The following is a 15,474-nucleotide window of genomic DNA, read 5'->3' as shown; positions in this document are numbered from 1 at the left end:
AGTGTAGAAGTTTGCCAGTTATTCTACTGCAGCAGCCTGCTCGGAAACAATACTATTGGGCTGGTCGATGATTGGCAGCTATTGTCCCAGAGCCTTGCTGTTGTCAAGAAACCAAGTTAACTACTGTGCTATTTGTGGGGAGATTAAAATGTCAAAACGGAACCACGTGGCTTATTCAGTGAATGTAGGTCCAGTTCTAGAGATATTTTCAACAGTGCCTCAAGAAATTCCCCACTTGACCATGTGTGCAGCACCGAAAAACAAACGCGAGAATACAAATGCAATTGTTGCTTTGGTGACGAGGGTTTTAAAAAAAAGAACACTAAAAGGGTGAATGCAACAGACGAATGTTCTTTTCGGTTTAATTACGAACCAAATAAATTGAGAATGGGTCAGAGAGATATGAATGAAAGGTAGAGCAGTACTATTGCACCATTTTAGCTTTGCTTCCTTACTGAGGCAAGCTGCACACTCTGTTTTTCTTTCCTAAGGTTTTGTGAGTCTTTCAACTGTGTGAAAATGGTCTGGCATCTCTAAGACAGTGTCAGGCTCACTTAAGTGTTTCTTTTCACGTCCCAGTTCGCCCTTGGCTCTCGTCCATGAGGGAGATTTTAAATGTGCTCCACGAGGAATAGTCAGATGCGTCAGTGGCTGGTTTAGATCTGCAAAAACAAAACGGCAGCAATTAAACCATGATGCAATTATACTTACAGGGTCACCCACTGCCAAAGATGTAGGATAGCTTGACACATCACAACATTAGTTACATAGGGGCATTTATTTATAACATCTAACTTTATTTAGAATGATTAATTCTAAGAAAGAAAAGCCAATTATATATTTTTAGATGTTCAATGAGATGTATTCACTGCATTCTTGGTCAGGAATTAATACGGAGAAGGGAGGATTTTCTACTCTGAGGAAAAGGTTAAATTGTTTTATATATATATATATATATCGATGTGCGTATATTAAAAAAATTTAAGCCATTTTAATGACTTATGGAGTTAAAGATGTGTTCAGCATTAGCCACCTCTGCTGGATACATTGACATAACCACAGTGAAATGTCAAGTTGCCATCGGTGTGGAAATATGCTCTGGCACAGTTCCCAAACAAATGATTGTTCTGTATGGCCGTAAAGCTGGAAGAGAAGCACTTCACAGGATATATTGTAAGGTGTCATGACTGTATTTTGTAGACAAAATTCTTTCTTTTGCTGTGAGTACGTTTTAGTCAATGGTAGTGGGAGAAGAAGATGCTGTGGTGGATTGGGCTGTTGTTGATGGGTGCCCTGATGTCCTCTTTTAATTAATGGTTTTGCAAAATGGTATCAGCCACATTGATTTTGTGTTTTGTGTTCAGTAGTGCCTGTGCATTTTTAAACACTATTGATCAGCTTTCATTTTCAGAGATCTGACCTGCACGATCAGCCAACTATCAATTTAATTGTACAACCCACTGCGGGAGAACAAGTTGTCTTTATCACTCGCTCAGCAAATATTTGTGAGTCTGTCACATTCTGTCCATCAGGGAGAGGGTGAGATGATAAAACACTGGTTGCCCTTTGCCAACATCTTCCAGCAGGATTTATGTGACTTAACACCTGACTCTTTTATTGGGTATAAAAATAATAACAACGGATTCATATCATGCAACACAACCAACCCTATCATTATGTACTTAAAATTACAAACCTGTTTTTTTTTTTAAAAAAACGCATTAGTTCAATCAGGATTCTGCTGACTCTTTAAGATGGTGTTTTATGTACGAGTAGTATCACTTGTCGTGAGTAGTTGGAAGCCATTATTTTGCAGAGCTGGAGTTTTGTAAGGTTGGCGTTTAAACAATTTAACAACATCTTTTACGGTGTCAAATCGTTTGAGGAATTGAGAGGAGTTTGGAGTTTCTACGTTAAGGCTGCTTCTTGCTTACAATGTCTGGCATTGCTATTGAGAATCTCCTGCCAGCCAGATCCGAAAGCAGAGCCATATTGTTTAAGGGTCCAATGGACACATTGTTCAGACTACTTGAATAGAGGTCACTGGTACGAGCTTTAACTACAACAATGACCAATGCTTACAGATGCATTCGTTAAGTTCCGTATCGCCTCTGGTTTTGTAATGAGATTTGTAGGTCCATAAGAAAACGTAAATCAATTTAGATTGATTTAAAATCACTAAATGATGAATAACTATGGTTTGTTCTGTATTCTGCTTGACAGTAAAACACCCTGATGGAAGACTGGCTAGTATCAGATACAATAACTGGATCTGCTTCATAGTCGTTTCAGCTCTTGCCAATACGTGCAGGATGACTTTATCTCGGTGTTACTGACCTGGAGGTGAGTCATGTGGTGGGTTCTCTTCATCCGAGTCAGCAAACACCTCAGCTAGTTCCTGGTCCGACATGTCTGTGAGCTCTGTCAGATCCATTAGATCAAAGTGTACCTCCAGGGATGAGACGCTGCTGAGAGGCTCTGTGGATACAAATCAAACACTTGCAACTTGTATTGCCGCACTTCAATCCCAGATAGACAGAGCCTTGGATCCCTGCAGATGCTGCAAGGGGTGGGGTGCTGTGCTGGCTTTAACTCCATCGTAGAGACCGAGTTAACACAGAACCTTTTATTTGTGAAATTTCTGAACCCTAACCTAATTGGAATATTCATTGCTCCTCAAAGGGTTATCTAACCTTTATGAAGTTAGACCACGCTATCCTACTCCACCGCTTGTCCTCCCACCTCAACCTTCAAGGCACTGTCCTTGAATGGTTTAGCTCTTACCTTTCCCACCGTCTTCACTTCGTCTCAACGAATGGCTTCTCCTCCACCCCCCGTACTGTCTCATGTGGTGTCCCTCAGGGCTCTGTCCTCGGTCCCCTCCTCTTCACCCTCTATATGCTCCCCCTCGGTGACATCATCCGCAAACATGGGGTTAACTTCCACATGTATGCGGATGACACCCAACTCTACCTTTCCTCCTCTACTCTCAACTCCACGACCACCGATGTCCTGACAGCCTGCCTGTCCGACATCGAGTCCTGGACGAGAGACAACTTTCTTCAGCTCAACGTGCGAAAAACCGAGGCCCTCCTGATTGGCTCACGTCAGCGCCTCCGCACCTCAGGCGCTGACACCATCAGCATCCAAGGCTGCACTCTCCACCTCTCAAAGCCAGTCAGGAACCTCGGCGTTTTGTTTGACCCTGAGCTGTCCTTTCTCCCTCACATCCGCACCACAACTGGCACCGCCTTCCATCACCTCCGGAATATCGCCAGATTACGGCACTACCTCACCCCTCACGCTGCTGAAACCCTGGTTCACGCCTTTGTCACCTCAAGGCTGGACTATGGGAACTCTCTCCTCGCCGGCCTTCCCGCCACCTCCCTCCACAAGCTGCAGGTCATTCAGAACTCTGCAGCTCGTGTACTGTCCCGCACCAGGCTTCGGGACCACATCACTCCTACCCTCGCTCGCCTCCACTGGCTCCCCATCCCCCAGAGGATTGATTTCAAGATCCTCATCCTCACCTACAAGGCCATTCACGGCCTTGCTCCCTCCTACCTCTCCAACCTACTATCCCCCTACCTACCTGCCCGTACCCTCCGTTCCTCTGGCTCCGGTCTGCTCCACGTCCCCCGCCCCAACCGCCCTACTATCGGTGGTCGGGCCTTCAGCCTCTCAGCCCCGAGGCTCTGGAACTCCATCCCCCAGTGCCTTCGCCTTGCTTCCTCCCTTTCCTCCTTCAAGGCCGGTCTCAAAACCTTTCTCTTTGACCGAGCCTTCAGCTCCCCTCTCGACTCTCTTCCTCCTCCTCGCTCCCTCCCTTCCCTCCCCTCACCCTGACCATTTCCCCCCTCCTCTCTCCCTCCCTTCCCTCCCCTCACCCTGACCATTTCCCCCCTGCTCGGGTCATGACCCAACTGTGCAGCGCCTTGGGACGTCCTCCTGACGTGAAAGGCGCTCTATAAATGGAATCTTGTTGTTGTTGTTGTTGTTGTAGATATCTTGAAGATATTTAAATTATGTGTTTAAGAGTAAATGTGATGCATACAGGAGGGAGACAGGAATAGAGAATAGGAAAGAGGGAATGGGAGTGTAAATACTGACATGGAGTTGTTGGGCTGAATGACTCTTTTCTGTGTGCTAACGTTATCTATATAATTGTATTAGATGAGCGTTGTGCATCAGTGTGATCGTTATAAAACATCTAAATACAGGGATATAACTTATGCTCAGGTGTGGCCTACGCACTGCATTTTATGGGGAGCAGCTGAGGTAGACTTGAAGTCTTGTAAATAAATCCAAATTGGATGTGCATGCTGGACAATAATGATTAAAAAATTTACTGAAAATTTGTACCAAACGTAACCCAAATTCACAGCACTGTTGGTCGTGGAGAGTATGCAATATGTTGTACATCAGTAATATGGTCCTTGTACATTAGTTTACATTACTGCCATCCCCAACAGTCCTGTAGCTCAGTGGTTAGAGCACTCACTTTGCAAGTGAGAGACCTGAGTTCAATTCCAGGCAGAGGGCGAAACCTTGGGCAAGTTTCCTTACTCCACACAGAGCCTAATAATAATCCCTCCAAAAACCAAATACAATAATAAATTGTTCATTTTCAATCTACGATTGTTTGTGGGACATTGCTGTGCGCAATTGGCTGCCGCGTTCGCCCACAAATATACAGTCAATTCACTTTACAGTGTGTTCTGTGAAGCGCTTTGGGACGTCCTCCCGACGTGAAAAGCGCTATATCAAATGCAAGGATTATTATTATTATTATTATTATTATTAAAGTACAACTGGTAACGCATAATGATAAAACAGGTCTGTCTGGTGATAATCAGTCATGGTTTGATGGAGCATCTGAATGATTTAATTCCTTATCAGTATTCACAAAGGAAATAAGTGCAAAGACAGAAACCAAGACAGCCAACTACGTGACTCTTGGACTTGTGTCTTTTGAAGGTGAATTAAATATTGGGTTTGCATCTCATCCCTGAGAATTTTAAAACATCTCATCGCTGAGAATATTAGAGAGAGAATTAGCAGGTGGATTTGGAGAAAACGTTCATGAGTCTTTTGAGAGGACACCGGACAATTTGATTGAAAAAAAAGCGAGGAATGAATTAGAGAACTTCAGCAGTCAGCTTCACTTCAGTTTAAGAAATGCATTAGGACCAGATTTAAGGAACGTGCTTTAAATTTGATCAATAAAAAAAGGTTTGAATAATATTATAATATAATATTAAAAACGGGATAACAAACTTGCAGATTTAAAGGACGTCCTTAGGATCTCATGGTGTTAATGGTTAAGGCAATACAAAAAACATTTGCTGAGGACTTGGGACAAAAGATTATGTGGTTAAGGCTAAGGTACTGAACTCATTTAAGAAATAGCTTGATGCTGAACTGTCAAAAAAATCCACAGATTTTTTTGGAAAATGTTATTCCGGAAGCATGAGATCAAATGGCTAAATCTACATTGTAGCAATCCATGGGTATGATTCCCTGGGGAGCCAAAAGTTATCTTGCACTACAAACCATTGACAGTTCCTGGAAATCATTTGGAACCATCCAGGATTAGAGGTTAAATTTCTCCTTTCAGTTAATCAACCAACACCAAAATGTAATGGATGCAACAGAATGACTGACTTGATAACATATTAGAGCAGTTAATACATACGCCTCCTCTCCGCCACTTGGAGCAGTCCTGATGTGGAGATTGGGATTCCATCCTCTGCATCCACAAGGGCAAAATGTGATTCTGTAGGAGCTGAATGCCGGCACACTATTGTTTTCTCTGGAGTCCGTCCACTTTTGTCTAGATCTCCTTAATCAGGAAAGTGCGAGTAAAGAGGAAAACATTATTTATAAATTATAAAAACTCTTTCCGCAGGCTGTAAGAAATAGACTGATTGACCAGTGTCTTTGGCATCGCTTTCATTCACAAAATATCATCATTATGCCCCATCTGCAGAATACATCAGGGAACAAGGGCTTATGTAAAATACATCATTGAGCAGTCAGCGTCTGTCTTGAGTGTGAGTTATAATGGTCTATTTAGCCCAAAAGTGGTTTCTGTATTCTTGCATTCTTATAGGCCATCCATCCGAGGCCCAGAAACGATGAGCTCACTTAACACAAGGCATATTTTAAATCCAGGTCACAGGCAATATGGCTGCAAGTGTACTTAATGAGATGCACAGTGAAAGCAGGCTTATTAACTGCCGGGAGAGGTAAGTTCCATCCTAATTATACATGTATGACGTAAAGAGACACCAATACTAGAACAGCACCTCTTTGTCAGACCATGTGAAGTTAATCCTAAAGCGGTCAAAAATAACAGTGTTTGTTTGAAGTTATGCAAAGAGAATTTCACTGTGTCACTGTAGTGACCTGGCCAAAGTCATCAGCCATCAACATTGGGCAGAGCGGATTACAGGGTCAGTGCCACCCTGTCCTTCATTGTGCAAGCCTGGCAGCTGATGTACTCTATTTGAATAACTCATTATTGTAATTGGTCTCAGCAGTAAAAAAAAATTACCTATTAATCGATCTGCTGAGTAAGTTTGGTACGTTTTTTGGTGACTTTTGCAAATTGAAGGCGTGGGCTATATGGTGGAAAAATGCTGGTCTAGCATCATTGAGTGAAAAGGCAACCTTTTCACAGATGTCGAGCAAGAAACACGTGGCTTCAAAAACATTTCCAGCTGATTTATGTTGTGCTTCAAGCAATCAGTTTAGAAAGTTAATGGTGAATACAGCAGACTAGGGAACTCACTATATTAGGAACAAACCATGCTTAAAGGAGAGGTAATATCTGGAAAGACTGCTTTCTATTTAATGAGTCTCTCTTTTAAAATAATCTAACCATAAAATACCTAGTAAGACCTAACCTAGTACTTTATTTCTGCCTTTTTTAAAAAAAAACGTTATTTTAGCCTCTTGAAATCTCAAGCTTGAGAAAGAGATTCACTGACAGAATCTGCTTGGTTACCAAACTGGTAGATTTCATTTTCGGGAGGTCAGAATCTTTCAAAGCTATGGATGACAATAAAATAAATGGAGACACTTCCAGATACACATTAGTAACCTCTACACCACCAGAGACGCTCTACAGAAAAGTCACAAAGGTTTGTGGGACACTGCTGGGTGCAATTGGTGCCACGTTTCTCCCACAAAATATACAGTCAGTTCACTTCACAGTATATTCTGTGAAACGCTATGAGGCACCTCGAAGACGTGATGAGGTGCTAGCGCAAATGCAAGGATTATTATTATTATCCGCCAGGCTGTCAAATTGTCAGTCTCAAAGGCACTATACCAAGTGTAAGCATTATTATTGTTGTTATAAATATTTAGGACTGAGGATTTTAAAAAATAGCAAAATGAAGATGCATAGTATAAAATAAATAATATGTCTGCTAATTCAGTTGAGCATATTAACCTTAGATTTTTCATCTCCTTTAGGAATTCAGTTATTTGCTGTGAAGTGGTTTAAAATTATTTCCAATCTACATAAGTAATAATAAAAGCAATAATAATTGTTATCTAACTGGAAAAGAGTGGTGGGTAATCAGGCTGAGACATGGCTTGTATTTAAATATTATCTCCTCGTCAATCCTGAAAAGGAAACTGGATGTAAGCATGAGGGAGAAGGTAATAGATTGCTGTATGCAAGGGGATTAGGAAGGGACTTATGCGGAGCATCAACAACAGCACAGACAAGTTGAGCCAAATGACTTGTTGCTGTTTTGTAGTCTATGTAAAGCTATACAATTCTATATGATCCTGCATTCACAATGCAATCTCCCACTCTTCCCTCCCTCAACAGAAATCTGCTGTTCCTATCAGCAGGAGTGGCTTTTCCTGATGCGCCTTCACCCCCAGTACAGCCCATTTGAACAAATGGAGATGATATCAGCTACTTTAAAATCAGCCACCCTTGAGATTATTAACGATCAAGGAACCGCGTACATATTCAACGCCTCTGGCTCGTGGACAACAAGACAACCGTAAACATTTTAGAAATCTGTCATGGAAAATTCATTTCCTTGTCTCGGCTCTAATCTTCCTGCCTTGCACATGTAGCAGGTGGCACTGTGCTGCGTGTCGAAAGGTAATACTTAGAACTGCTGCTTTAGATTAAGTACTAAAGCGTTGTTTGTCTGTGTTGGACATTTACCCTTCTATTTTAAGCTCTCCTCCTGCTGGCCCTGGGTCTCTTGACAAAACAGTGTGAAGTGGATGGGTTTAGTGCTGCTGTAATGGTTCTTGCACTTTTAATAGATATAATGTGATGGAGGTATAAATCATATGCAGAGTGTTACTAATGTTGTACTTGACGACCACAATCCCCCCCAAAATATTACTGTTTGAGGGTCACACTCACAAACACTGCAAGTCACAACATCAGAGTGTTATAGGCATGTAGTTGCCCATATTCCTGATTTCAATCAGACCACTGTGCGAAGAAGCTTCCAACTGCCAGGATGAAGGAGGCTGACATGAAGGGTTTAGATCTATACTATAGTAGGGCTAATATTCTGTTATATGGTTCTTTCTTAGTGGTTCTTTCTCTTATTTTCTAATAACAGTGTTTTATCTTCTTCTGACATCGGCGCTTAGACATGACTGACAATAACGACTAGTTTGCGGCTTGTACTTGCTGGGCCTTCTTAAGACAGCATTAGGCTCTGCTTCCTCCCTTTCCTCCTTCAAGACCGGTCTCAAGACCTTTCTCTTTGACCGTGCCTTCAGCTGCTCTCTCAACTCTCTACCCCCTCCTCGCTCCCTCCCTTCCCTCTCCTCACCCTGACCATTTCCCCCCTGCTCGGGTCCTGACCCAACTGTCCAGTGCCTTGGGACGTCCTCCCGACGTAAAAGACGCTCTATAAATGCAATGTTGTTGTTGTTGTTGTTGCTGTGATGCCTCCACAGTCAAATACCTGCCAACACTCATGAAGAACAGTCACGAGGTAACGATCCTGGCACCTGCAGTAACCAGCGTGTTAGCAACCGGGGAGGAGAAAATGATGGAAAACATGGAATCCACAATATTAAAAAAAACATATCCATTAAAAGTGCAAGAACCATTTTCAAACTACATTCAATCTCATGATTTAAAAATCCAAGAATACCCTCGAGATCTCCAGATGACATTCTTTTCAACTGATTCAATGTGAAATAAAGTATGTCTTCTGTCAGGTTCATTCCCATCACAAGCTGTTAAAAATGAGAGATTTAGAACATTCTTCTTCCTGCTTGGGCTTCCTCCAAGATACGTGGGTGTGTCTCCTGGACAATAGTCTTCCATGTTAATCGTTTTTTTTCACCTCAATGCTCCTTGTGGGACTTAGCAGTGTGCAAAGTGGTCCATATTAACAGTCACTACATTTGACAGTAATTATGTAAAGCACTTTGCAGCATTTTAATGTGAGGGATGTAATGAAAGTACACATTATTTTACATGGCAATTCTTGTTCAGGGCAGCTCAGCTGTTTGATCATTGCAATAATCTGGATGAGAGGCTGCTGTGGTATCTGTGGATAGCATATTCTTTGTAGCATGTGCAAGGTAGATTATATCTATAATTATATACGTAGACTATACGCACAGTCGAGTTATACATTGTATGTGGTGTGTTTTTGTGCTGTAAGTGAGTGTGTCTAAGTATGAGGGGTTATGCGTGTGGTTTCATGTTTAATGGGTATGTTTATGTGTGAAGGGTATAGATTTATGTATGGGGAGAAGGGTGGAATATGTGTTTATATGTGGAGAGTAAGATCGCACTCAACAATTCATTGGCGTAACACAATTGCTGTTTCTAAGATTTGCTTCCATCTGGCAGCGACGGTAATTAATGAATCTCCCCGCCAGCAGCTCATTAAATATTGATGGCAGTCTTGGCAAGGAGGGCACAGTGGTACACTGCCGATTGATGACTGCACTAATTGGTGTGAAAGAAAAGGCCAAATAGCATCCTCTCACGTTTCAGTAACGGTCCTCTACTACGAAAGCTCGCTAAGAGATTGCAGTCGAGAGTAGCTGAATTCAAGCATTTTTAAAACTGAAAATAACCCAGTGATAAATTACACAGAAGAGGAAGCAAAAGCAGGTGCAGAATGTTGGAAAGTCAGCAAAAACCCTCCAGTGTGGTTCTGTCATGGGGGCAATTTAATGCCACTCGATCATCAGACGAGACTAATAGATTTGCCTTACTTCAGAAAAGAAACTGGTCTGATTATCTTTAAACTTAAATAAATAAACTGATAATTGGCTCTTTAGGGATAGTTGGCCAAGTTCTAGAAGAGGACATTTGAGGTACTTCATTGTCCATTGAGAGACTGACGTTGGTAAAAGTAAAACAGTGTTTCCTCTGGTGTTTTCTACAAGGAAAGCTTTATATGCACATGTCGATTCATGAGAGACCAGCTTCAAGGAGATATCAAGTCCTTCGAGTCGCTGTGACACTCAGGAGTTTCCATGATATTTCTGTCACAGTGCTGTCTTATTACAAGCATGTTTTGAAGTACTCTCCTGTATGTGGAGACCAGGTAATCTTTAACCTACAGTTATAAACTGATGTTTCGGGGGTACCCTTGACTGGAAAGCAGCAATTGGTTTTGATGGTGTACTGTACATCGCATGAAATGTATGGAGGAGAACAGACCTGCCTTCTGGCTCTTTCCACACAATCGACTACTGAATTATGTTAATTTCCAGGAAATTCCCTAGTTCCATTTTGAAATTCTTCCCAGTTCCTTCCAACACCTGCGCTGGTAGTTCCTTCCACATGACCATCGTGTGTTTACTGATACATGCACTTCGTATTCACTTTTGTTGGCCTTATGCTGAAGATATTTTTCAAGAATTTGGTACAGAACAAAACCTTATCTGTGTTATTACATTTTCTAATTTCAAACATCACTATTGCGCCCAGTGTCTAAATAGCAAACAGATATAATAGTATCAATATGATCCATTTCTTCACACCTCTGTGCTTCTACTTTTTAAACTGAAACGTGCCAGACATCAGTAATAAATTCAGTCTTGAATCTTGGCTAGACTTCACTGACTGCGACTCTGCATGAAAGTGGATGGTTGGGGGAGGGGGAGAGGCTGAGAGCTGACAGTGTGTGTGTTTACTCTGCGACTATATTAGACTGGTTGGATATGCCAAAATAAGGCTTAAAAAGGGGAAATCCAAAAAAGGAAAAAAAATCCTGCTCAAAAATCTCAACCATCACAGCTCGATTTATGTATGCTGCTCTCCATTTAAATGCACAATATGGTGAATATTTCTCAACACTATCTTTGTGCAATTAGTTTTATTTATTTGTTGTCTGAAGAATGTAATGATGAGTAATTTCCCCTTCAGTGTTTAGTGTTAATATCCAAACCTAGACTCAGTTAGGGTTTTTTTTAAAGGTTTTTTTTTGTTCATTTCTCTGTGGGTTAAATGATTCTGAGTTAAAACACTAAACGCCCACTTATTTTATTTGAATTCCTCAAGTATTACCAGCCAGGCAAAATGAATGAAATTGTTTAAAAAAAAAACAGATCCACCCTTAAAAGGACTTTCTGTATCATACTTTTTTCGGAATGCAACACACAAAGCAAATGCAATTGCTAAAAAAAATTGCAGAATTATGACACGATACAGTAGATCATTCCATGTACATTTTCCATAACAATATCCTGAACATATATAATAAATAGTCAAGCCATCTACTGGACGAGAAATACACTTGTAAATAAGTTTACGAAGCAGTGAAGTTAGTGAACATTTAAAAATATAAATTCGAAGATCTGATGCTCAGACAAACACCCAGAAAGACTTCTTGCCTACGAATTTCTGAACACAGATTAAATAACTCAGACAGTTATTGTCTTCCAATTGAATCTCAAAAAAATACATCTTTTTTTAAAATCTTGATTTTTTTTGGGGGGTGGGTTGGGGGGGTCTCAAACAGGGATGATATTTTAATCGACATTTATTTTATTTTAAAGAAAAAAACAATTGATCATTGCAAAACATGCTCACAGGCTGCAGATTTCCGCACACAGAGGGTTAAAATGCTCTCTTTATTAAGATGCTACAGTAACTTACCCTGAGCTGCTACTCCTCCTTGTTTCTCCATCCAGACAGTCTGACTCGATCCCACCTTCTTGCGAGCTGTACACCATCAAGAGGGGGGGAAAAAGGGAGAGAAAGCGATGCAAAGAGCGTAAATAATATATATATATAAAAAAAAGAGAGATGTGATGGTTGAGCTCAAACACCACGCAGCATCAATCTCACTTCACAACCCTCAGCCTTGCACCAGCTCTCACACACACACACACACACACACAAAAAAAACATTGCAATGCAAGCAGATCACATTGCAAATTGGGAGATTACAATGCAAAGTAAGCATTGCATTGCATTGCAAATGAGGATGAGAGAGACTGCAGGAAAGGAAGGCTGTTCTCTGGCAACCAGCCCAGACATCAGCCCAGGGAGCTGGACTTGGGGTGTACCATTCAACCCTCTGCTTCACTCAAATGAGTCATCACCATATAGTCCCCTCTGTTGTATTAAGTCACAAACATTTGCATGGGTTTGTCTGTGCAAAACTCTGTTACGCTGATGCAGGAAGAAAAGAAATAGACAGAGAGGTTTTAAAAGAAAAAAAAATGTGTAAATAATTCAGGTGGACTACACCATCTTTTGTTGCATTGTCCCCTGAGGGTTTTTTTTTAACATGAAACATTGTCCCAGCTTTTTTTTTTGTGTGTGACACAGTTTTTTTTCCTCTAAAAAAAATGTTGTGTTAAACAGAGCGTGTGATGGGTGTGTGGTGAGGTGGGGGGTGGGAGGAGGGTAACTTCTGTTCACAGTTAAAACTGCAAGTCAGACTGGTTGCATTTCGAGCTGGGAGTGAAATATGTTAAAAACATGTTCAGATATTTTCTGGGGCAGAACTGTAATGAGCAAGGCTGAGAGAGGGGGGGGGGGAGATGAGGAGGAGAATGATCATTGAAAAACCTGCACCATTATGTTAGAAGAAACATTTCCTATATTGGTTGTACAGGAGCTTCCATTGTGTTACCTAATTAAAAATAATATATACAGTTATTTCACTTTGCGGTGTATTCTGTGAATCACTTTTAAGACGTCGCCAAACGACGTGATAAGGTGCCATATCAAATGCAAGGATTATTACTATAATTGCCCCCAAATTCTTCTTTCAAAGTGGTCTAAGTAAAGTACAAAAAATAGAAAGAAAGGAAAAGGCAATCTTTTCGGGGCTGAGGGTCTCCCAGGATGGTATTACTCAAGAAAAAGAAACTGTTAATAGTTTAAGCCAAATATCAATAATAATAATAATACATGCATTTGATATAGTGCCCTATCACGTCTTCAACACATTTCAAAGCGCTTCACAGGATACACTGCAAAGTGAATGGCTGTGTATTTTGTGGACAACACATTAACTTAATGTTAAAAGCATCTAAAAGGTAAATGTCAAGGCTACAATTTTCGTTACTGTTGGAAGCACCCTTTGCAATCTAATAGTGTTACTTTGAGGCTATACTGTTATTTCTGGTCAGAATCTCTTAACTCTCTTTCTCTCTTCCTCTCCCTTCGACCCCTCTACCATCACCCCACTAAAAATAGATTGTATTACTGCAGTAGTTTGGTCTTAGGTGCACTTGACGTTTGGTTGCAATACTTTGCAATAATAAGGTTTAATCAAATAAATAGGACCAATGGGTTTGATTGGGTATTATATTATTCTCAGGATGGTTACTTTACATGGGAAACAATGGGAGGGGAAACAAAGAGGAAGTTTTCCAGTGACGTTTACAAACATTTTATGTAGTTATTTTATAAGAATGTTCCAGAGTGTTTTAAATACGCACACTGTGCCACCAAGAGTAGGATATGGTTTGTGCACCCCCTCCACCACCACCAATTCTCCACACTGCATATCCCTGTGTGGCAAAGAGTAAAACATTAAATGGGAACTTTAGGCCAGCCCAGAAGACCCTTCACCCAAACATAAATACTTTGGTTGCAGCTGACTGAGTTGCTCTGGTAACAGTGAATTAAAGCAGATTCAGAGGTTAGCCGTTCAGAAATAGTGAAGAGGCAGGAGATGAGGCCAAGGGTCATGGCTACAGCATTCATTTAAACACAATGGAAAATAGCCATCCCCAGCCTGAAACTCAACAGGGAAACAATAATTCACTGTTTGAACATACCCAAATTTATTCTGTAATTAATTGTCCATCTCCTTAATATATGAGTATGAATTCATTTGTGTGCCCTTTGCGTCCAATGTATATTTTTCGGATGACAAAGTGCAGTTTTTCTTGATGACGTTGACAGGCAGAAATTGAGATATCACATTGTAAGCAAAATGTAGCTTCTCTTTGACCTCAAAACTGCAAGGAATATGAATTGAAAACGTCTAGCATTTGTGTCAAGAATCCCATAGTATCAAAAATCAATTTTGTTTGTCTGTCAGACTGGAAAAAGGAGGTAGAATATATATGAATATCAACTGTGTAATCAATGTTTTTGTTTAATATTTTATACAATGTGAGCAAAAACAACACATTGTACCTGAACATAGCTCTTTATTCAATTTATTCAAAACTCGTGCATCTGAATGTCAAATGGCAGCTTTAATTTTTCGTGTTTATGTCAGGAGCTGTCAGTGTAAATTAATGGTGGGCTGATTATAACCTGGTAGGACGTGTACGAAAATCAGATCAACTGAATGGATACTTTTGACATTTGCATGTCCAATTACTCAGTGAGAAGCAGAAATCCAATTAATAGTGATTAAAAAGTGAAATTTTGAAGTAAAGCCCGAAACTGCTGAAGCTGTTTGATCGGTATCTGAAGGTGAACGTTAGGTAAAAGCGCTCTGAGACTCTACCCTGCGTGGAGGGTGCGATGTAAGTGAGAGTTGTTGTTGCTGTTGTTTTGAGTGTCTGAGTGTTGACGTTTTGGGTGTGAGCTGCCCAGAACCCCCTCTCCACACCCTGTGATCTCCTGCAGGCGTACCACCCATCCCTGCCACTCCCTCTACTCAGCAAACACCAACCTGTTTCTTGTCCCGTTGCCAATCTGCCTCACCCTGGGTGAGGGAGCTTTAAGACATTTTGGCCCCATTCCTGGAATTCCACCCTGCAGTTTCTCTCACTGCCTTAAAGGCCCACCTTAAACCTTAAACAACCTATTTTTTTGACTGCACTTTTGGGCACCCTCTCTCTTAACTCCCTCCCCCATTCCCCGAGAGCCTCTCAGCTGTGTGAAGCAGCTTTGAGGTACCCGCCCATAAGTGAAAGGTGTTATATGAACATAAATTGTTGTTGTGTTTTCATTAGAATTAACATCGTGTGATAAACATCTCTATGTGTGTGTGTGGGGGGGAGGTAACATGAGTCTTGAGAATATGCAAC

At 41.1% G+C, this 15,474-nt stretch overlaps 1 protein-coding gene across 2 annotated transcripts; it reads right to left on the bottom strand.

The window, feature by feature from the left end:
- Positions 1-331: 331 nt before the first annotated feature.
- dbndd1 (dysbindin domain containing 1) lies at positions 332-13,980 on the bottom strand. Of its 2 annotated transcripts, XM_007889332.1 has the most exons (5): positions 13,924-13,980; positions 12,125-12,190; positions 5,696-5,842; positions 2,338-2,478; positions 332-662 (listed from the first exon to the last, which is right to left on the bottom strand). In XM_007889332.1, exons 2-5 carry the CDS (start codon positions 12,153-12,155, stop codon positions 487-489), a joined length of 495 nt encoding a protein of 164 aa, XP_007887523.1. In that variant the 5' UTR covers positions 12,156-12,190; positions 13,924-13,980; the 3' UTR covers positions 332-486. The 2 variants fall into 2 exon arrangements, with proteins under 2 accessions (XP_007887523.1, XP_007887522.1); XM_007889331.2 differs by lacking the exon at positions 13,924-13,980 and having other exon boundaries at positions 12,125-12,214.
- Between the last annotated feature and the right edge of the window lie 1,494 nt (positions 13,981-15,474).

This window comes from Callorhinchus milii, unplaced genomic scaffold (assembly GCF_018977255.1).
Source record: "Callorhinchus milii isolate IMCB2004 unplaced genomic scaffold, IMCB_Cmil_1.0 Scaffold14, whole genome shotgun sequence".
Classification (NCBI taxonomy): domain Eukaryota; kingdom Metazoa; phylum Chordata; class Chondrichthyes; order Chimaeriformes; family Callorhinchidae; genus Callorhinchus; species Callorhinchus milii.
This window is presented reverse-complemented; position numbering and strand designations above follow the sequence as displayed.